The sequence below is a fragment of the Spinacia oleracea genome, chromosome 3 (genome assembly GCF_020520425.1).
Source record: "Spinacia oleracea cultivar Varoflay chromosome 3, BTI_SOV_V1, whole genome shotgun sequence".
NCBI classification, from domain to species: Eukaryota; Viridiplantae; Streptophyta; class Magnoliopsida; order Caryophyllales; family Amaranthaceae; genus Spinacia; species Spinacia oleracea.
In genome coordinates this window covers 99,592,337-99,615,497 of record NC_079489.1, presented here as the reverse complement: position 1 = coordinate 99,615,497, position 23,161 = coordinate 99,592,337, and the positions used below count along the sequence as shown (strand labels likewise).

Sequence of the window (23,161 nt, the reverse complement as noted above, 5' to 3'; positions counted from 1 at the left end):
TTCCGTCATCCTCGACAATCAAATGGAAGTGTTTTTTGGGTCCTGCCTTTTCTCCCTCTCAAGTGTAGCAAGGTGGTGCTAGTCAAGCATGTTTGCCCTCTTCGGCCATTCAACGTCGTTTACTAAGACTCCTTATTATCTCGAATTGGTCTCCATCCTAGCAGGAGTGCAGGACACACTTCACTTCTTTTGCTTTATCTATTTCCTGGTTGGTACAAACGTCAAGCATCTTATATGCAATCTCTCTTCTTGCTTGATCTCCAAGGTGCCCATATCGACCATGTTGGTGGCCCATAACCTAGCTTTCATGGCTAGGGAACCAACAATCAATTGGTAGTTTTCCGTATCATTTGACTACACAAAGATCACCCAACTTGATAAATTTAGTTACAATTTAACAAAAGTATTGGGCACCAGTCAAAAATAAAAATAACGGGGACCAAATTATGTGAACAGAAGCAATGTATGCAGTCGTCACCAAATAACGGCGCCACTGGAATCGCAAACAACCGGCAGAAATTCTTGATGAACGAAAGCATTATTAGTTCCCACGACAAAATCCTCAAAGCTCATGTATATGATCTAGAAGGTAGTTAGCTGTAAGCTCCTCATTTTTGTTGCAGGCAAAGTACACCTCTAGTACACTTGACCGGTCGAAACCCATAGCTTCAAGCTGCACACAATAGGAGATTATTTTGGATTAAAAACAGAATTCAATGGTGAATTGGTGATTCAATAAGCAATGTTGCTGCACATGTAGAGTCTCTTTTCTTCATCTTGTTGCTTACTTTGTATTTCTTGAAAGTTCACATCAACTACCAACGAGTTCAAGTAACTCTGAAGATTTTGAAAAGTTCAGAAAATTCATTTAACACCCTTGTATGATTCATAAGACCTTGTTTGTTTGTTTGTTTGTTTTTCTCATTATCCGGATCTACACGTTTGCGCTAATTGCTACAGAGAGTATATTTAATCCGATCAAACTAGTGGTCATTGGCCAAATTTTTCTACTTGTATACATAATTCCCGCTGGTTTACCAGATCCAAAAACACCCAACTATTCATTTTCCACTTAAGGATCAACCTTACATAACAAAGACCGCATGAGATAATAAGTATGTGGACATGCGGTTAGTATAATCATTCTGTACAGCAGAATAACCAAAACTCAGGAGTCAGGACTTACCCGTTCTATGGCAGCATGCTCAGTGGGAGTAACTTGTAAGGCCTGAGGCGTTGCAGCAGCAACTTGTTCAAGTATGTTCCTGAAAGAAGTTTATATGCAACAAGGTAGTTTAGTGGTGAGGAAGAGGAGTAAAGGGTATCAATGATGGGGAAAAAAAACAACTGTCTACAAAAAATTACATACTCAAAACCCTTACTCTTCGACAGGTTCATTTAACAATTGGTTGAATTCAGTCTGATGTTCTTGAATAAGCCTCATCAAATTTGGATTTTGTTTGCCAAACTCTTGAAGCATGGGCTGTTATGAAAAATATAGAGGACAAAGAAAGAAAATTAAAACAAAGTACGAGTAAAATAAAATGATGAATAATATCAGTACATTAGAAACAGAGAAAATATCTTAACACCAGCATTGATCATGGTGAACATAATACCTGCAAAACCTGCGGATTAGCTTGAACCATGGCTCGCAAAGCTTGGAACTGCAGAGAAAACATTCAAATAAACAATTCTCCCTTTCTCAGACTCCCTTCTACTTTACTAGTACAGAAATGATTGATGCTGTAGATGACTTAGCAAGATAGTGACATCATAAAGTTAAATTTGTTTTGAATAAGTAGACAACATACCTGTTCGCTGTTACGCAGAAAATCCAAGGAACCAGCGGGAGCCGCATCAGAACCCACACTGCGAAGGCCCTGCTTCGGAAATAGAACTTCAGACCAAGACAAAATTCTCTACAGTACTGGAGAACAATCATCACATTACATACCCGAGCAAAAATATTTTGAGGACCAGCACTAGGTCCATTGGCTGGTACTAACTTTGGTTGTCCAAGGGATTGAGCAGAAGAGGGCCCTTTAGCTTGCTCAGGAATACCCTATAACATTAAGCAAGCAAGCACAATCATAAGAAATACGGAGTAATGACTGACCAAAGAAATAGTGTACTCCAGCAACAGAATGCACAAAAGGTTCATTATGCATGTATTTTTTTATATATGTCAACAACCAACATGTTAAACTGCACAACCGAGTGAAAGAGGAAGTGGGATCCTAAGATTCCTAACTCACAGAATAAAGGTATGCAACAGCTATCTCTGGGTTATTGGATGCAGCATGAAGGGCACGCATAACAGTCTCTCTGTTCCAAACTCCTCCGCCCATATCAAGTATGTGCTGGATTGTATTTTCATAGTTATTTCTAGCAACGAGATTTGAAGCTACGTGGCCATCAACATCAGATTCTGGCCTACATCAAAATAAAGTTTCAGAAAGAATACAGAAAATTTGAATCCAAACTGTTACGAATCAACATATATAATTTCTTGAGTTCTGCAATACAGAAAAAGGTAGTACACACTCACAGAGAAGATGAAATAATGGGACCTGGAACGGAAGTAGGTGTAGATGCAGGGCTGCCAAATGCGCAGATACCACACCATAAGTGATAAGACTACAGACTTCGAGAATCGCTAAAAATAATACAGTAACGAAGTGAAGAACAGCAAAGCTTACAGAGATGCACCTGCCACAGTTATAGGAGGTGTAGCAGATGCCTCAACAGAAGAAGACTCAGGGCTTGAAGAAGCCTAAGAGGTACACACATATCAGTTGCAAACAGAGGAAATTGCTTTCAAGTTTTTTAACTGGAAAATAGTTTGCAGTTTCACAGGCAACAAGGTAACTTCTACAATTGGCAACATACTAATTACTAAGGCTGCGTTCTATTCACCTGATTTCCACTTGTTTTTCCTAAACTTATCTTATCTGAATTTATCTGAACTTAACTGAACTTATCTGGACTTATTAGAACTTATCAAAACTTATTTTAGTTATAAATTGTACTTGGCCAACCCTTAATTTTCCTAAACTTATCTTATCTGAACTTATCTGAACTTAACTGAACTTATCTGAACTTATATTTCCAGAAATAAGTGGAAACAAGGTGAACAGAACAAGGGCTGAATGCCAAGATCAAGGGAATCTATCAACGCTAGAAACCATGATATGAAACATTAGGGATTTACTATGTAGAAAACATACTGGTTCTTTACATGGAAATAACATTAGTTAGTATCATTTTCTTGCATCTAGGAAATAAATGAGAATAATTTATACAGCCACACTAAGGCCCTAGGGTGAAAGTTGAGACTTCATATCCTCGGACAGTAGGTTGTGCTGGCTGCTAAAACATGTTTCCATAACTAATCATTGATCCATTATGCCATGCCATCAATCAATGACTCAAACATCATAATCTTCAAGCCAAAAAGATACAAAATTAAAATTATGCTAAGTGTAACTGAAGTAAACCCAAGTGGAGATACAGGGCTTCATCAAGCATCTACCTGAAGTCCCTCCTCTAACTCATAGTAATATAAGAACGAATAACAATCTACGGGGAAGTACCATGCTGTATGCTATTTTAATACAGTTATGGTGTATGTGACTGTAAAACACGTAAATGATAAGTTACAACTTTGGAGTGAAACTTGAGTCAAGGTTTCAAGTAGTATAAGAAAGATGGAGTACTTAGAGTATGGATTTGGAAAAGGTCAGGATGTGTATGTCTTGGACCTAAAATCAAAATTGCAGCGAAAGACACATGAAAAGCAGAGAGCATTTCAAATTTTTGGGGTCAATTATTCCAATGGTGGGAATGATGAAGACATTGCTCACTGCATAATGTTTGGTGGTTTACAAGTGTCTTGGAAGATACTCATGTCAGACATGGCTATATTTCCAAGTGTTTTACTCAGATACTCAGTATTTTGTAAAAGAATTGCATATTTTTTTGGTCCAACATGCAGTGTCAAGTGTCCATACCCAATATCCCATACAAAAGAAAAATAAAGTGCCCATACCCATGTTGAAGTGTCAAGGAATCAAGGATCCGACACGTGTAGAAATGAAGAGTCCGAGTAATGATTAAAGTTCAAGAGATTCTATCAAATGGTGTTTAGCCCAGAATATTGGTCAATGAAGTAAGTTCAAGCCTATAAGGCAATACTGGATGTGCAGCGATACCTAAACAAATAAGATGAAGAATGAGATGATAAAAGACGAGGTGGGGTAAGTTCTGTTGAAGGAAACAAAATTGAGAAAAAAGACTCAGATGATTTTGGAATGTTGGTACAATACACTTTGATGCTGCGATAAGCAGCATAAGAAGGTATTTCTAAGTCCTAACTCCTAAGTGATTGCATGAATCGACCTAAGAAAGAGTGATTAGTACTTTTATCTTTTATGAAAGAGATCAATTTTTTTTTATATATATATAAACATCTTTCTCTTATCACTGTACATTTTCTAGGGAAAAAACAATTGTTTAGGTCCAAAATCAGCCTCACCAAATTCCAACATTTTTAACTATCAAGTTATATTTGGACGTCACCAAACCCGTCACACAAATTGGGTTTTACATATAGTTGTTGCTACTGAAATTTGCATTAATTCAGAGCCCGCTGCTGGAAAGCCAGTTCTGTCTCACCATGAACAGAAACGCTTCAAAAAAAATAGAAAAATAAATGGCATGAACACCATAAGCTGTTCTTACCTCAGATGTAGGTGTAGCTGCTGCTGCTGCCACTGAACTCTCCCCAGGGGAACTCTTACTCTGACAATCCTCATTCATTCAGTAATAATGGAAGATGCCAATCAAAGAGATAAAACGAACAAATACTAACTTCACATGCAAATATCAATCTTGTCAATGATAACTTTGACATTTCTGTTACTTTGTATTTTATTTGTCAAAAAAATCATTTCATAGTCTTGGAAGTTATTTAATTTGTCAAAAACAATCATTTATGTCATTTCTGCACTTCCATGGTGCTACTCTCCATGCTATCTCAATCATTTCATAGTCTTAGAAGTTTTTAAAATTGCATTGCATTTTTTCAGATTTTATTGCCAGTTTTTCGTTTTTGGTAACTTGACATTAATGAGAAACACTAAGTGAAAATGTAGAAATGTATGGATTCCTCAATTTGACCATGTATGTTGATCAGGAGAGAAAAATGGAAAAGTATAACTGCAGAAAAATGCGGAAATCTTATACAAGCAGTTATATGCCATTTAGTTTCACATGATTTTTCTTTCAAACTCAACGGAAAAACATTGGAAAATTATGGAAAACTAAAATAATCTAAACAACGGAAAACTAGGTAAAGCTTTTTAGATTTCAATAGTTATGCCCAATAAACAATCAAACAAGTGAAAACTTACTTCCCCATAGATGTTTTCACTAATCAGGTTTTTTATAGATGATATCTATGCGAATTCCAAACATTAGTAAAGGAATTAGGAAACGTACTTACATGACCAAGAAAGACTCCTTAATCGAATAAAGAATACACCTAGAAGACTACAACTACACAAATATGCTACATCTCAAGGTACATAAAAAAATTGTAGTCAATATTGAAGGTACCTCAATTGGAGGAAAAAAAAGACAAGTACAAGGTAAAGATACAAAAAAAAACTAAGGACAACATGGTATTTCCAAATAATTTTCACTCCATTGTCGTATTATATTGCTCTAAGCCTTTAGCTGACATCCATTATGGTTGCGCTAAAGGCCTAGAGAAATGGAAACACCAGATGAAGTATTCATAAGCTGCCAAGCTCCAATGCCTTGAGCAGGAGAGACACTTCAACTCAGCTTGCTCATTAATACCTTATACACTAAGCGTACCAGCAAGATCATATAACGACTGACAAAAAAAAATAGCATACTCCAGCAAGCAGAAAAGGTTCATTTTGTATCAACTTCGAGAAAATATCAACTTGCTCAATTATTCAGCGGAAACTACGCCAACAGAGAAATAGATGAAGTAGGGATCTTACTTACAGATTTTAGATACTGAACAGCTCTCTCTGGGTTATTAGATGCAACACGAAGGGCATCCACAACAGTGTCTCTGTCCCAAATTCCTCCACCTATATCAAGTATGTGCTGTATTGTATGCTCAATGTCCTTTCCAGCAACAAGATTTTTAGCTACCTGTCCACCGTCATCAGATTCTGGCCTGCATCGACATAAAGTTTCAGGAAGAATCCCAACCTATAGAAAACTTGAATCCAAATTAATAGGAATGAACAGAATCTCTCGAGTTTCAGAATTTAAAAGAGATGAGACACTCACACAGAAGATGAGACAATGGGATCCGGCGTCGATGTAGGTGCAGATGCAGGGCTGCCAACGAGAAGATGTTGCACCATAAGAATACAAATTCAAGCCAGAAATACTAATAGAAGTAAACAATATAAAACTGCAGAACTTACAAAGCTACATCAGGCACATTAGTTGGAGGTGTAGCAGATGCTTCAGTAGAAGGAGACACAGGTGTAGCAGGAGCCTAACGGTAAACACATAATGGTTGTCAAAGGGACAGTTGCTTTCAAATTTCAAGTTCGTTAGCCGGAAAAATATTTTCATATCATAATTCAGTCAACAAGGTAGAGGTCAACAATTAGCAACAAATTAAATTCACATGATCAAAAAAATGAAAAATCAATGGACAAGGTCACAAGGCTGAGAACCATTATACAAAGCATCAGGTATTGCTGTGTCGCATACATACAGGTCTTTTGTATGCATTTTGACACTAATACGATTCACCTAGGAGACAAAGGAGAAAAAATTATACAACCATACTAAGAGTAAAATGTTGTGACTTCATTAATATACATCAACTAAAGGTTCTGTTGAATCATGTCAGTAAAGCATTATGCCATCAACCAGTGTTACCTAATTCTCTAATCACCCCACGAACCGCGGACCGAAAAGGCGAATTATACCATTAAAATGATACAATTTTGGTTTAACTTAGCAACGTAGGTAGCGAATTGCAATCCCGTACCCAGTCTCATACTAGCGAATCAATTAACAGTGCCATCAACCAATGACTACTCAAACACCAGAATTTTCAATCCTAGTGCTTTGCAGAAATAGATACAAAATGAAAGAGTCCATTTGAATGTAGCTCAATCCAAATGTAGATGTTTATAGTTATTGCTTTTGCAAAAATATAGGCTAAAATAAATCAGTTTTTGGTAATCAAAACGTGCACTTTTCTAGTCTTAAACATTTGCAAAAATATTCTAATAGAGCTACAAATTCTATTTTTAATCAAGAAAACCAAATTATGTTAGATGAGATTAACGTAAACCCAACCCAAGAGGAAATACAACGTTATTTTCTATTAAAATGGAGTTTGATTAAGCGTCTGCCCTAAGTCCCCTCCCGTAAGCCATAGTTATAGATGAACTTACTAAAACAATCCAAGGGGAAGTGCCACGGTGTATGCAATTAGCTAATACCACAGTTTGGTGGGATTTGTTTATAAAAATGTGTTGGTGATGAGTAAGAACTTTGAAGAAAAACCTTGGAGCCAAGTTTTCGAGTGGAATATCACCAAAACAGGGTACTTGGAGAAAGAATTTTTACAAGGTTGGGATTTGTATGTCGTCCATCTCAAGTTAGAAATTGGGACATAAGCTACATAGAAAGCAAAGAGCATCTCTTAGTTTGGAGTCAAAACATTCAACGTTTCCTAAATGGAGAAGCACTTTGGGAGTTCTCCACAATAAGAAATTATAAGATACATTTATGTCTCTCTTAGCTTAGGATTTTCTTTCCTTTTTCTTTGTTTTATTTCTTTTTTTACTCGTCTTTTCTAGATTTTAGCCCTTTATCTTTGCGTTGCTTCTTTATTCACTTGTAAGAGTCTTTTAGTTGTTTTTGTATATTTTATATGAAGTAGCATTATATATGCTTCTTATTACTTGCAATTTGTATAGGTGATCTCGGAGGAATGAACATTGCACAAGGAGATTTCTCAAAGAAGTTGTATTGTGCGCACGCACAAGGAAGAAATCCGCAATTCGGAAAATTGGCAAATGTGTACACACACAATCCCTTTTTGTGCGTGCGCACAAAAAGTGGGAAAACAAGGCAGAACATCCGGATTTTGAGTGCGCACGCACACATTTCCTGCGCCCACACACCGTCTCAGTCGTGCGCACGCATCGCCTCAAGTGTGCGCACGCATTCCTTGCATGTGCACAATACGAAGAGATGTTTGGTGTTCGCTCCGTCATCTTGTGCGCGCAGACACACCCCCTTGTGCGTGCACACACAATTTTTATGCGCGCGCACAACTGCCCGGAATCCGCAAATCTTTGTAATTAATTCTAATTTTAGGGAAGCATATAAATAGTTCAAGATGCATTCCATTTTTAGAGATTTCCATATATTCTTTGGGAGAGAAAGTTAGGTTTAGTGTTGATATTCTTTGGATTTTTGGATTCATAAATTGAAGCATCAATTGTAAATAAATTATTCTTCTCCTCTCCTTTGATTGTGATTGACGTTGATGTTGATCCATGTTTTGCATTGATTTTTTTTGCAATAATTTGTGCTATTTGAACTCCTCATTAATTTGGTTTGGTAATTTTTTGCCTAGCAAGTAGAGAGAAGTTTGGTGGAATTCAAGCTAGTGTTTGTAAATGTTTGATCATAGTATAGATTCTAATCCTAGTTTGATTGCCAATATTGGAGTTGATTACATCATGAAGTTGCTTCACGAATTAATTGATGGCCCTGATATGCCTAATGAGTAGTCTTCTCCTACGATGCTCGGACTCGCTCCACCACCCCATCGTACCGGTGTCGACATGACACGACTCGGGTGCGGACACGGAATCCGGACCGGACTCGCCTTGGGGGAAATGGAATCGTCTTTTAGGGTTTTGAAAACCAGATTTGAAAATAGAGGCCTCGAATCAGGGTTATGGAAGCCGAGAACTCTGGTCGCCTGAGAAATGCGAGTCACTAGATATATTTTCCGGCTGGTTTGATGCTCTTGCATGTTGTTGAATGCAGACGACCTCCATGGAAGACGACCTCCATGAAAGTCGATGCTCCTTTTTTTTTTCAAGTATGTAGGTGTGGGAAAGGTGGGGAAGGTGGGGGACAACTGTCAAGCTGAAAGTGAATTAAATAACGTGGATAAATTAAAATATTGGGGGATAGCTAGATAAGTAAGCAAGTGGGACAACCTGTCAGTATTTTTATTTTATTTATTTTTATTTTAATTAGCTTTTCATACTCTTTTGACCCACTTTCTTATCTTGGGAAAATATATCACGTGAATTTTAATTTATAGTTTCAAGTTTTCAACTTTCAGAGCATTTACTTTTTAAATTACAAAAAAATACTTCATTTATTAATATTCATACAGTCATTATAAATATTTAAATAAACAAAATTAATATTTTTTAATGGTTGCCATGTCCCCGGGTCTGTATCTGAATATTGGACACTTCTAAAACGTGTCACCGATTCCTTGACTTTAAAAAAGTTCGAGTCCGACCCTTGAACCCGTAGCCGAGTCCGAGCATCCTAGGTCTTCTCCAGGGTAAGGGTGTAGATATGGGGTAGTAATTGGGGAATATAGAGGGTTGATTCATGCTAGTTTTGTGATTAAATGATTTGATAAAAAGGATTTCATGTCTTTCTAGGTTAGTATAAAATGCTAAGCTAGGGAGTGAGATTGAAGTGTTTCATTGCTAATTTGTTAAGAAACTGAGGGTTAATGATAGCATGTCGGTTAGCTTAATCATTACTCGAGTCATTCTAGTTTCTAGGTGGAGCGGAATTTTTCTAAGGGAATTAGAGGACTAAATCTATTCGCCGGAACCCTTTTGTATCATTTTTTTGCAATTCTAAGCATGTTTCTCCCTTGCTTTTGCCCAATAAATTTCGTATTGAACCCCAATCCCCTAGTTCTTTATTCTTGATCAATACTTACATTATCTTAATCATTCCTTTACATTTCAAACTCTTTTCTCCATTCCATAAGCTAGCTCGTGGCGCATTTAGTTGATAAATCCAAAATAACATTTCTCTTGGGACGATCCTGAATCTTACCACTTTAGCCAATACAGTGTGTTAGTTATAAGTTCTATAAATCTTGTTTGATTGGGTGCTGTTCGTTAAACGACAAGAAAAACACCTGTCAAGAAAATACTATTAAAGCAAAGGATTCTATCAAGTGGTGATTAGGCATGAATGTAGGCAAATGGAGCTACGTAAAGCCTATAATAAAACGGTGGTGAAGTTAAAGATAGTTTGCTAAATGCACAACAATACCAAAACATAATAAATTATGAATGAGTTGATTAAAGAGTAGGTGGAAATTTCTGATTAGATTTGGACAAGCATGTTGCAATATAGTTTAGAAACAACATTTCGAACAGATGTTATCATTCAAGGGTATGGTAGTATATTAGGACCTCTCTAAACCCCATTGTTAGAATATACCTCATCAATACTTCAATATCCTATCATCAATACTTCAACAGTTACGGGAATACCTCAACATTCCTAATTACTATCATGAATACATTGACCGTTACGGAAATACTTCAACCTCCATCATGAATATCGACCGTTACGGAAATACTTCAACTTCCCTAATTACTATCTCAACATAAACTCTATAGGGTTATCTGATTTAGGCCTATTTTCTGGGCTTGTCCGCATCTGTCTAGAGAGCACTATATAAACTCTATAAGTCATAACCTAGTTGTATTTTGTAATCTGTACTCCTCAATATCAATAAAACCTTCCTCTCCTCTGTCTATAGACGTAGGTAACCCATTGTTAGTGAACCACGTTAAATCTTTGTATTCTTAATTTACGTTATTTATAATCTTTCTTGCTACCGTATAATACCCATAATTGTTGTTGCATTTGGTACTTAAATAAACCCATGAAGAAAAAAATCAAGAAATTTATGGCATCAACAGTGCGCTAAAGCTGTTCTTACTTTGCTTGTAGGCACAGCTACTCCTGCCGTTGCTGCTGAACTTCTCCCAGATGAGCTCTTACTCTGACAAAGTGACAATCTTCAATCATTTAGTATTATTAGAAAAATCATAGAAATTCAACGAGAACAAATGCGGAGTATCACTTACGAACAACTATTCATTTTGACGTAGTTATTTCAGTTGTCTAAAACAATCCTTAACTCTACAAGACTACAACAACACCTTAAACCTCAAAATACCAGGAACCTGCAATAATACTCAACTTTACCGCCCAAAAATTCTTGATCAATGTATAAAATTATACTCCTATTTAATGTTGACAGATCCTTTCACATCCCAAATTGATCATCTAATTTCCCCTTTCTCCTCCGTTCCAAAATACTTGTTGTCCTTGTAAAATACTATGGATTATTTTAAGTGACACACTCCCAAACCGTAAGGCTTGGTGTATCTCCATGAGCTACCCCTCCATGATATCAACATCAGTCCATAATTTTAGAAAACAACATACCATTGAAGCTTTCAGATTGTATTGCCTTTTTTTACATAAGGTATTTGTCAATTTTAAAATTTAGGTACGGAAGCAAAATAGCACTTGCACAAAAAACACCCCAGTAAACAAAGCATACCTCTGCAACTACCAACTCCCTCCGTTCCTCAATGTCGTACTCACTTACCGTAAACTCTTGTTTCTAGGAAAGTTTGAGAAAAGTAAGTGGGGTAAGGAAAAGGAGGATAAAGTAAGAAAGAGTGTGCAAAAAGGTTGGTGGGTGTAAGAAAAATATGTTAAGTAAGAAAGAGAGTGAAAAAAGGTGCATGGGTCTAAGAAAAAAGGTGGATAAAGTAAGAAATAGTGAGTGAAAATGTGTAAATATTGGCAGGAAAGGGGATAAAATGATGAAGTATAGAGGTTATTAGAACTTTATGGAACACCCCAAAGTGGAAAGTAAGGAGAACATTAAGGGACGGTGGAATATACAAAACCTCGAGGTCCATTAAAAACAGAAGTCAAAGTAAAAAGTAGATATTAAATCAAATGGAGCTCTTGTTAGTTACAATCATTTTGGCAACGGAAGAGTAAGCAAAAAAGGCAGGTAATGTTCACGATAAAAACTCAGAAAATACCAGCTTTAAGAAAGTTCAAAATGATATTAACACATTAACTTGAGCACTAACTTATCCAAAAAAAATAACAACACATTGGACCTGCCCATCTAAGGGATTGAGGAAGAAGGGAGAGGGAACAAAGAAGAATCGTGCCTTGACAAGGTGAATAATAACATAAAAGTGGTAATATTGGCCCAATTCAATAAAATAGGATGATAATTGCACACAGTAAAAAATCTAATACTCGCATACAAGGTAACTCTGTGCAGAAGTTGTCCAAGGTAACACCAGCATGATTCTCTTTTCTTTTTTTGTTGTTCCCCAGTTACCTAATGTTTTACACTCTTTATTAATTTTACTAATATGATAAAAAGAAATTGAAAAAAAGAAGAACAACTATAACATGATCAGGGTAAGTGGGTCTTCACTCAATAACAAATGATAGCAACACCAGCTAATTCCTGCATCAGCTAGCCACATGTGAAGTAGGATAATCCAGTGAAAAGACCTAACTAAGACATGTTATCAACAGCTTGGATTGTCAATAAATAGCAAGACAAGAGTGTTACGATACCCCAGCAGAAAATGAAAGGACGAACGGAAGATTAAAAAGAAGAAGCCACTCAATCCAGCACTCAGCTGTTGGTACTTTGCAGGAACACAATAACACAAGAAATGAAAAGCCGGCCCTTCCGTGTTGAGAGGGGGGTCTTAAGTCATGTACTAATAAGAAATGAGGGGCTGTGCTTTGTGGATAAGGAAAGGTCACAATTGTAATTATTGACGGGTCACAGTTCATTAGATGAATAATCAAGGTTGAAGAAATTCTAGAAGAAGGCCACAAAAAGTTCCTTTTTTTCCCTATAGCATAAAAAGTTACCAAATAGTTTTGATTGCTACACTCAGAGTTAATGTTCCCAGCTAGTGTACCATTTGCATTTTAAGCCTGCATTTTCCTTGACCAGCTATACTGCAAAGCATTCAATTTTAATAGAAGTCATCCTAAGACTGATGAAGATCTTTATGGCAAGAGCAAAAGAATTAGCTGTTAATAGGACCACCTGATCCTAGTAATGCATCAGCGCAGCAACCATGTCTGCTATTTAATCCAAAGTAAAATATAGAGCAACATACCTTAATCAGCGTGACGACTATAAAACTCTTTTCACCAACTTTGTTTTCTTCCAGTGTAGTTGTATCTGTAAGAACTTTTCCTTGATAAATAAGCATCTGCTGTGATGCAGGAAACTCATTTTCTCCTTGTACATATTCAATGTTTTTCTTCACATCAGCTATCTGAGAAAAACCATGACAAAAAAAAAAAAACAGCAAAAAATAATTATGCTGAATTATTAGTATTTAGTAGTGCGCAACAAAAAGAAAATTATATGCCTTGGAATGGCAGTTCTTGAACTCATTGTCATTCCACAACAATAGCAATTAATAAGAAGTACATGCATTCAATTAGCCATGGTACTTATAGTTAGCTCTACCCTATGTCTCAAAAAAGACAGCCACCCACGTTTGGAAGATATGATCACTAGTTAACAAATTAAATTGAATCCCATTAACATTACCAGTTTTGAGGATAAAAGTGGGAATAGGGTGTGGACATTGGATTACTGACACTTCGAATGTCAAAGGACCAACTCAACCAAAAGCAGCCCCAAGATTAGTTTTATACTCTATCACGCCCCTTCACATGAAAGCCTTTTGGCTTGAAGTATGCTGGGTGGATGAGATTCGAACCCGTGACCTTTGCGTCATGTTGGCTCTGATACAATGTTAAAGGACCAACTCAACCAAAAGCTTAAGCTGATGGTCGAAGCCCCAAGATTAGTTTTATACTCTATCATCGAACACATCCTTTTATGGCCAAAATCATGGAAGTTTTTCAGAAAACAGTCGAATCTATGTAACACCATTAACATTGACTAGACCACTTATAACCATGGCGAACACCTCTTACAGACAAGATGATGCGATTAGGATGCAAAAATGTAATGCAATACGCAATATTGTCCGTTTTGTTGTATCCTGATAACAATCCGCTTGGGCCAAAAATCATGGAAATTTTTACAAAATAGCCGAATCGCACACTTATACACATACCCGAAATCATTACCCGTGTCCGACATCATTACCCGTGTCCGAGTAAAACTGCTCAAGTTCAGTCTAATATTTGTGTTGGACTGTTGGGTATGCCGCTAGTTCAATTTTTTTGCTAAATTGCAGTACCAGAACTTTAGCATTAAACAAAAAAAATTATAGCAATGTGAATCAAATAAACTACAATATTCATAGAATCTAGTTGCAATCACAATCTAAGAAATGTAAAAGAAGAAGAAAAAGGAGAATTTAATAAATAGATGAGAACTAAGAAGATAAAATTGAAGAAAAGGACAGTTAAAATAGAGATGGAAATGCAAACCGTTTGTTGTGGGTTAACTTCAATTTGAAAATAGGTCCCTTTCAAATTCTTCACGAAAACCTTCATTCTCACTATCACTCCCCCTTTCTCCTTCGACCGTGGTCACCTTGGAGGGACATGAACAGAGTAAATTGCAAGAATAAAGGATATAGGAAAAAAAATATATATAAATATATATATGAAAATTATCTATGGTAGCATTATACTTTTGCAAATTCTCAATGATAATAAAACTTTCAATTCCACTTGCATGGACCCGGTCCACCATAAGATTACCATGGACCAGGGTAATTAGGTAATTTTAAAAGTGAGTAAATTATAGAAACTGTAGGTTCTGTAAAGTAACTATATCTCCAGAATAATAACTATGAACATAATAATGATAAGAATAACTATTCTATCCAAAGAGTAACTATATCATATAGAAAAGTAATTTTAATTGTAAAACAATTACTACTATATATTCATTCTTGCAGACAAAAAAAAGTAAATTATAGAAACTATAGGTTCTGTAAAGTAACTATGTTTTCAGAATAGTAACTATGAAATAAATAATAATAATATAGTAATTTCGATGAGAACAATTATTCTATCCAAAGATTAACTATATTATATAGAAAAATAACTTTAGCTGTAAAACAATTACTATATTATAAAAATAAACAATATGATATAGATGGTTTAGAGGTCATATAGTAATTTTTTCTATTATATATCACATAATTACTGAAATATAAAAGAGTAACTATATCAAAAGTAACAGTAATTATAACTCTTGAACAATAATAAAGAAAACATTAACTACTTGGTTAGTTGTTTTAGCTACGACATTCTAATTCTTTGCATCTATTAAATAAACCATGTTAAGCTCAAATGCTTTTTGAACTAAAAAATACTATCGACACGTCCACATGGACCACGTCTCTTTTTTCCACCAACACATCATGTCCTTCCTCTACCACGTTCTTGGTTTCCATTGTTGTCAGGATTTTCTTCTTCTCCTCCTGCTTTTGTTTTCCTTGCAGAATTTATTCTTTGCACGATTTCAATTCTGGGTGCATCATCTTTGTATTTCTGAATCAATAATATTTAAACTAAGTTAATAATTTAACATTTAAATATGAAAAAATAACATAGTAACTATGTAAAACGTGTAGTTTCTATTATGCATCATATAGTAACTCTTACAATTAACGATGGTAAAATACTTGCAGAATTGCATATATAGTTATTGTTATTGTTATAGTCATATAGTTACTGTCAAAATAATATAGTCACTTTTATTAATAATAACATGGAGTACAAAGAAAAATCATAAAAAGAACATAATGATAAGATAATAACTATTAAAAATATATAGTTACTATTATACATGATATAGTAACTCTTAATATTAATGATAGTCATATACGAGCAAGGTTGTAGATATAGTTATTGTTATGATCATATAGTTGTTGTGATCATAACATAGTAACTCTTATTACTAATAACATAGAAGACAACAAAGAACATGAAAAGAACATTATAATATACATAAAAAAACTATACCAAACATATAGTTACTATAATACAAGATATAATACCTATAAATATTATTGATGGTCATTTAGTCACAGAGTTGCAGACATAGTTTATGTGATAATAATATAGTAACTCTATCCATAATACAGTAACTATATCATTAAAAATATAGAATAACATAAAAACATGCACATAACATAATAAACTAACATAGTACCTATTTCAAAAATATAGTAACTATATAAAACGTACAATAACTATTAAAGAAAATAAACATATGGTAACAAGTCATGATAAAATAAACATAATATCTATTTCAAACATATAGTAACTATATAAATAATATAGTAACTGTATAAATAATATAGTAACTATTGAAGAAAATAAACATATGGTAACACATCATGATAAAATAAACATAGTACCTATTTCAAACATATAGTAACTAATATAATAAAATAGTAACAATTGTACACATATAGTAACCATTATAATCACACAGCAACTAGCTTAACATATAGTGACTATTATTATAATATAGTAACTATTGTACAAATATAGTAACCATTATAATCATATAGTCACTATCTAAGAAGCAGACAAAAATATACTTGAAATAACATATTACATAATGTAATCGTATAGTAACTATTATTTATCAAAAAGTCACTATAAACTGTTCTTAACATAGTAACTATCTTAAACACATAGTTATTGTTTTAAATTTATAATAACTTTCTAAAAAATATAGTAACTATTTTAAACACATAGTTACTGTTTTAAAATTATAGTAACTTTTTAAAAAATATAGTTACTCTAAAAAATACTACTAACATAAACACAATGAATATTCCAATGACTATTAAAAACATTATTTCGCAACATAAATTAAAGGTAACTATATCATTTATATACTAACTATATGAAACACTAACCCTAATTTTGAAGGAAATAATGCCCTTGGTCCAAGTATGCATTCAATGTTAAGTCTAATAAATGCGGTTCAGTATTAATTAACAAGTTAATAATTCAGTGAGATCAAGTGAGCTGAATGCCTAGCTAGAGGCCGCTTCAGTTCAAGTGGAATTAATGATATTAATCCACAGCTTACTCTTGACTGAACCCGTAGGGTCACACAAATAGTACGTAAACGGATCAAGTATTTAATGGCATTAAATACTCCATCTATGGATATTCGGAATCGACGGATCTTGGTTCCAGTGGGAGCTGAGATCGTCAAAGGCAAACAAATGAATACTCCGGAAACGATGATATTGCCGGAAACGGAAATATGGATCGTATCGGAAATATAAATATTATCCAAGTCGTAGATGTTGCCGGAAACGGAAACATGGTACGTATCGGAAAATATTATCGGAAATAGAAATATTGCCGGAATCGGAAATATTGCCGGAAACGGAAATATTGTCTGAATCGGAAATATTATCGGAATCGGAAAATAATTCCGGAAACGGAAATATTAAATATTTGTTCGAAACGGAAATTAATTCCGGAATCGGAAATATTAAATATTGTTCGTATCGGAAATGAATTCCGGAATCGAGAATTTAATCGGAAGCGCATCGTACGAATTAGCATCGGACGAGGCCTGCCAGACGAAGGCCCAGCACAAAGCCGGGGCCATCGCCCAGCAAGCCAAGCGCAACAACCACACGCCAAGCATGCGACCAGGCCCAGCGCAAAAGCCAGGCCCAGCCGAAGCTTGGGCGCGCGCGCGGGACTGCGACGAGTGGGCTGGCGCTGTGCGTGGGCCGCAAGGCCAGCGTGCGGTGCTAGCGTATTACTCGAAGTGTGTTACTCGAATCCTAAAGCGTATAGAATTCGCTTAATGATTAAATTCCTAATCCTAAAAGATAAATTAATTAAATAAGAGTTCCACTAGGATTCTAATTTAATTAATTCGTATCCTAGTAGAATTCCAATTCTCTTTCCATACCCCTATAAATATGTGGCCTGGGTTCATAATTTATAACGAGTTTTCAAGTATTCAAAGTGAGTTTTTGAGAGAAAAATTCAGTCACATACCTTGCCTAAAAGTGCCGAAATTATTAGTACCTTAAGGGCGATTCTAGTTGGTCAATCTTAAGGCGGATCCGGACGTGCTGTGGACTATCTACGGAGGGACGACACTTGGAGTCCTAAAGACTTGTTCTTGTTCGGTTCGGGCGCAGCTAGGGAAGACACGCAACAAAGAGTATGCATCTAAACTATGCTAAATGATTATGTGTAAATAATATGTATTCCTGGCTTAATGGTTGTTTCCGCATGATTTATGAATTGTCATATGTATCATAACCTAACAAATTTCACCCAAACAACAAACACTATTTCTACCTCTTGTGCTTTGCTGCATCAATTCTTAAATTTCACAGCCTTTGTCTCTTTTTTCTAAATTTAAGGGCATTATTTCTTCTATACAAATGATATTGTAAAGTATTTTTGGAGATTCGTCACTAGATAGTGCAACTTTAGGACCTGGAATAACATGTGATTGATACTTCGTGTTATTTTCTTATACAAATATCAAATATATAGTAACTATATAAACCATATAGTAACTATATAAACCATATAGTGACTATTATTAAAATATAGTAACTATTGAACACATATAGTAACCATTATAATCATTTAGTCACTATCTAAGAAGCGGACAAATACATACTCTAAATAACATAGTACATAATGTAATCGTATAGTAACTATTATTTATCAAAAAGTCACTATAAACTGTTCATAACATAATAACTATCTTAAACACATAGTTACTGTTTTAAACTTATAATAACTTTCTAAAAAATATAGTGACTATTTTAAACACATAGTTACTGTTTTAAAGTTATAGTAACTTTTAAAAAAAGTATAGTTACTCTAAAAACTACTACTAACATAAACACAACGAACATTCCAGTGACTATTAAAAACACTATTTCGCAACATAAATTAAAGGTGACTATATCATTTATATACTAACTATGTGAAACACTAACCCTAATTTCAACAAAACAACAAACATTTCGAATCACTCAACAAAATAATAACTATTGTACACATATAGTAACTGTTGTACACATATAGTAACCATTAAAATAATATAGTAACTATTATACACATATAGTAACCATTAAAATTACATAGTACCTTTTTAAACCATATAGTTACTGTATTACTCATATAGTTACTATTTAAAATCGTGAAGTCACTGATCGAATTCGCGAAGTGAAAACGATACTTCGGTAAAACACAAACATTAATTTCTTCAAAACAACAAATATTTTCAATTTTAAATAAAAATAGACTTAAAATTCTTTAAAAAACAACAAACCGAGATGTGATCTCTAAAAATTCTTGCGAAGATTTGTAGGCGAGCGCAAATTCTTCGATTCGATTTCGGCAACGACGAACCTCCTTCTTGATCTACTACTTCCTCCAATTTTTTCTCATCAAATAGATCCAATCATAAGAATTATAAGATAATTACGAAAAAATGGTTAAATATTACAAATTTGCAAGAATTAAAAAGGGGTGATTAATTTTCGTAATTGTTAATTAATTGCAAATTGCGTTTATTTAATTATACGTACGCAGTTTTTCGGCAGTTTCTTCGTTACTCATCCAAATCGAGTGATTTTTGTGTCAATTCCGCATGTAAAAGGCATTCTAAAATTTTGACAAAAATAGTGTTTTTCTGCCGAACCCAGAATTCTCAAATTCGAAGCCTAACTATGACTTTTCGAAGGTTTTAGTTTTTCGAATGCAAAATTTCGTAAATTTAAGATGTTAAATTAAATATTTGCGATTCTTGTTGATAAATCTTGAATTTTTGATTGACCTACTGTATATGTTTAACAAGTTTGAATGCCTAGCCTTGTTAATTATGCAATCTAATTTGTAATTATGATTAATTTGTTGAAAATTAGAATAATTTAGAATTAATTTGATTTTCATAATTAATTATAATTTAATTAGATACCTATGATTAAAAACCACCATAAAAATTGTAAATTTATGATAAATTTTAAATTTTTATGACCTAGACTTGAATCCATGTTAATCGGAAATCAATTGAATAATAATTTTTCGATTTTTCGCCCTAAAATTATGAAATTAATATTAATTTATTAATTTGTCATTAATTTTAAATATAAATTTTTTAAATTTTATGCGATTCGTTCATATAACTTGCACGCACAAAGCAATGGACGCTACGTGTTACCCTTAAGGGGTGTTGTATAGTGCGGGCATGTAACGACGAGCAAGGGAGCTCGTCGCCCATGCGGCACGAATGCAATGAGCAAGGGCATGGTGCACGAGCACAAGGCAGCAGCCCTGCCTTGTGTCGTGGGCTATGAGCAATGGACGAATGGGCATGGGCGAAGGCAAGGCACGGCAGTCGCGTGTGGGCAGCAAGCGAGCTGCGCCACAACGCGCACTGCCTCGCGCAAGCGCGCGCAGCGAGCGCAAGCTCGCGTGCCACGAGTGCTGCGCCCAGCGTCGATGCCGCGCGCAGCGAGCGCTGGCTCGCACCAAGCGAGCGCTAGCGAGCGCGCACAGCATGCGCTGGCGAGCGCACGAAGCGAGCGCTGGCCCGCGTGCAGCGAGCGCTAGCGAGCGAACGCAGCGAGCGATGGCTCGCGTGCATCGAGCGCTGGCGCGCGTGCAGCGAGCACCAGCTCGCGCGATGGCTTGGGAAGGGTAGAAGCAGCAGCTATGCGACGCAGCGCATGGGCTGCGCGCACATGGGCTAGCTACTGTATATGTTTAACAAGTTTGAATGCCTAGCCTTGTTGGGCTAGCTAATAAGCGATGGCTGTGTGCATGTGGCCCATGGGCGTGTGATGCGTGAGGTGTTTGCGTTGCGATTAGATCGTTTTGAAATTTTAATTTGAGATTTTCAGTTTACGTAATTTTAATTAATTTTAAAATTAATAATTTAAATTATTTTCTTGGATTTTAATTTTGAATATTATAATTATAATAAATTTTATTTATTCTAATTATTTTACTAAAAATTAAAATCATGAATTAATTTAAATACGACTGAAATTAAATTAAATTTTTTTTTTGGATTCAATTATAAATTTATATAAGCTTTAAATTTTAATTAAATTTGTATGTTTCCGGTTAGACTAGAAATACATTTTTATGTTTAAAATTAGTAAAGCATATGAATTTATTGGTTTAAGTGGGAGCGCTTTTAGTCATAAACTCTTGATTAGGTCTACAAATCCTTAAGGTTAAAACAACTTGATTAGAATTAATAAGGACTGAATAATTGGTAGATTATTGGTGCCCTTGATTAATTGCTGCAAATGTTTACGTGATGCATAATGTGTTTTACTAACCAACTATGTGGGCCATTCATGATAATGAATGGGTGAATGGTATATATTGTATATGTACTGTTTTGCAGGTTATGAAGTGACTAGTATGGCCCAAATAGGATAGAAAATATGGTCTGCGTACCATTAATTTGAATGTAATTGGTCTAAAGTACCAAAGTCGTTTTTCAATTCAAATATGGTCTGCGTACCATCAAATAGTTGTAATTAGTTTTAATTATAGCTTATCCTATTTGAAGAAAATGGTGCCTCCCACGGAGATTTTCGAGACGGACTTTGAAGTTGAAGCTTCAAGATGAAGTCGGGCCATACTAGATCACATTTATCTTATGCATGTTTTAAGTTATTTATTGCTTTTAAATATGTCTTAAAATGCATGAGATCATGGCTTGATTATGTTGCATGATTAAGGATTTTAGTTCACTTAAAATCTAACCAACATAGTAAGAGCCTTAAGTTCCAAACTTAAAAATTGAGTTATAAGGTGCCATGCCAAAATATACACTTGCTTGGATATCCTTTACATCAATCTAGTAATAGTTTTCGCTCAGCGAGGTGTTACTTATTGGTCCTAAAGGGGCAAGGTACACAAATAATTGTGAGTACATGTTAGTTTTGGTGAAACTCAACGATATAAGTAAGGAGTCCTTTTATGTCGTGGCAAAATCGATAGGTTTACCTAATAAGTTCTTAGACGTACCTATCAACCAAGAGTAGTTTCTAGACTATTAGCAAAAAGGCTTTTGCTTACCTAAAATGTTTTAGAATTGAGTCGACAAACTGTGCTTAATTCTTCAATGGTTTTAGGGTCTTGGAATCATTTTATTCACACCTGCCGGAACACATAATTCGAATAAAATGCTAATGACTTGTTTAAATTGCATGATTGCTTTTATTTTCAAGTTATTATTCATGATAAATGTTTAGACTTTGCATGCTTCAATGTATGTTTTAATTATTGTTTATAATTAAATATCTTGCACTGCAATAAATCCTTTTAGAAAGGTAACAGTAAATTTCCTCGATTGGTAGTGAATCCAAGAACGATTCACGGAAATGAGAGAAAGTGAGCAATTTAAAATGTACGTTTCTTATAGCGACTTTTATGGTTGTTTTCGAACATCAAAGTCGAATGGCAAACCAATTGGTGCTTGTGAATTCAAAATACACTGTAGTTTTGAGATCATAAAGCATTGAGTTTAATACGCTCATCTTTACCAATGGTTAACAACCTAATATCTTTGTCCATTTAATTCTCGAATGAGTCTAGTCCCTAGACATTCGAATAGATCGATGCTTAGAGAACTTTAGAAGCTTCTGGTAAGATCATCTAGTTGAAACTTAATATTCAACATAAATTAAATGGTAAGAACCTTGTTGGGGTGACATTGGACATGTCTAACAAAGTATAAAAGTCAACACTAAAGAATTTAATTCTTAAGACTATAAGAAAGGGTACAAGAAATAGGAAAACGAGGAACATATGAAAGGAATTTACGATTCCGTTTCTACCTATAAGTTTATGTTTAAAGAGAAGTGACCTAGCAATCAAACTTCCTTGGTATCATATACCGCTTGAGGTTCTTACTTCGGTAATAACTCAAACAATGGAAGCTAGGATACACTAATGACCTACAAGTGGGAAATGAAGCATGGCATTGCTACATTAATTGTAGGGTCATCTAAGTTTGTTTTAAGTCCTTTCAAAGGCTGGA

General features: G+C 34.9%; 1 protein-coding gene across 3 annotated transcripts; it reads right to left on the bottom strand.

The window, feature by feature from the left end:
• Positions 1-355: 355 nt before the first annotated feature.
• LOC110783466 (ubiquitin receptor RAD23c-like) lies at positions 356-14,716 on the bottom strand. Of its 3 annotated transcripts, none has more exons than XM_021987805.2 (16): positions 14,563-14,716; positions 13,266-13,427; positions 11,024-11,086; positions 6,474-6,547; positions 6,334-6,384; positions 6,040-6,217; positions 4,744-4,803; positions 2,703-2,776; positions 2,552-2,602; positions 2,259-2,436; positions 1,958-2,065; positions 1,815-1,883; positions 1,620-1,667; positions 1,383-1,483; positions 1,187-1,265; positions 356-673 (listed from the first exon to the last, which is right to left on the bottom strand). In XM_021987805.2, the coding sequence occupies exons 1-16, from the start codon at positions 14,626-14,628 to the stop codon at positions 563-565; spliced, it is 1,473 nt and encodes a 490-aa protein (XP_021843497.2). In that variant the 5' UTR covers positions 14,629-14,716; the 3' UTR covers positions 356-562. The 3 variants fall into 3 exon arrangements, 2 of the variants coding, with proteins under 2 accessions (XP_021843497.2, XP_056696582.1); XR_008930781.1 differs by having other exon boundaries at positions 613-673; positions 1,370-1,483; XM_056840604.1 differs by lacking the exons at positions 13,266-13,427; positions 14,563-14,716 and adding an exon at positions 12,706-12,945.
• Between the last annotated feature and the right edge of the window lie 8,445 nt (positions 14,717-23,161).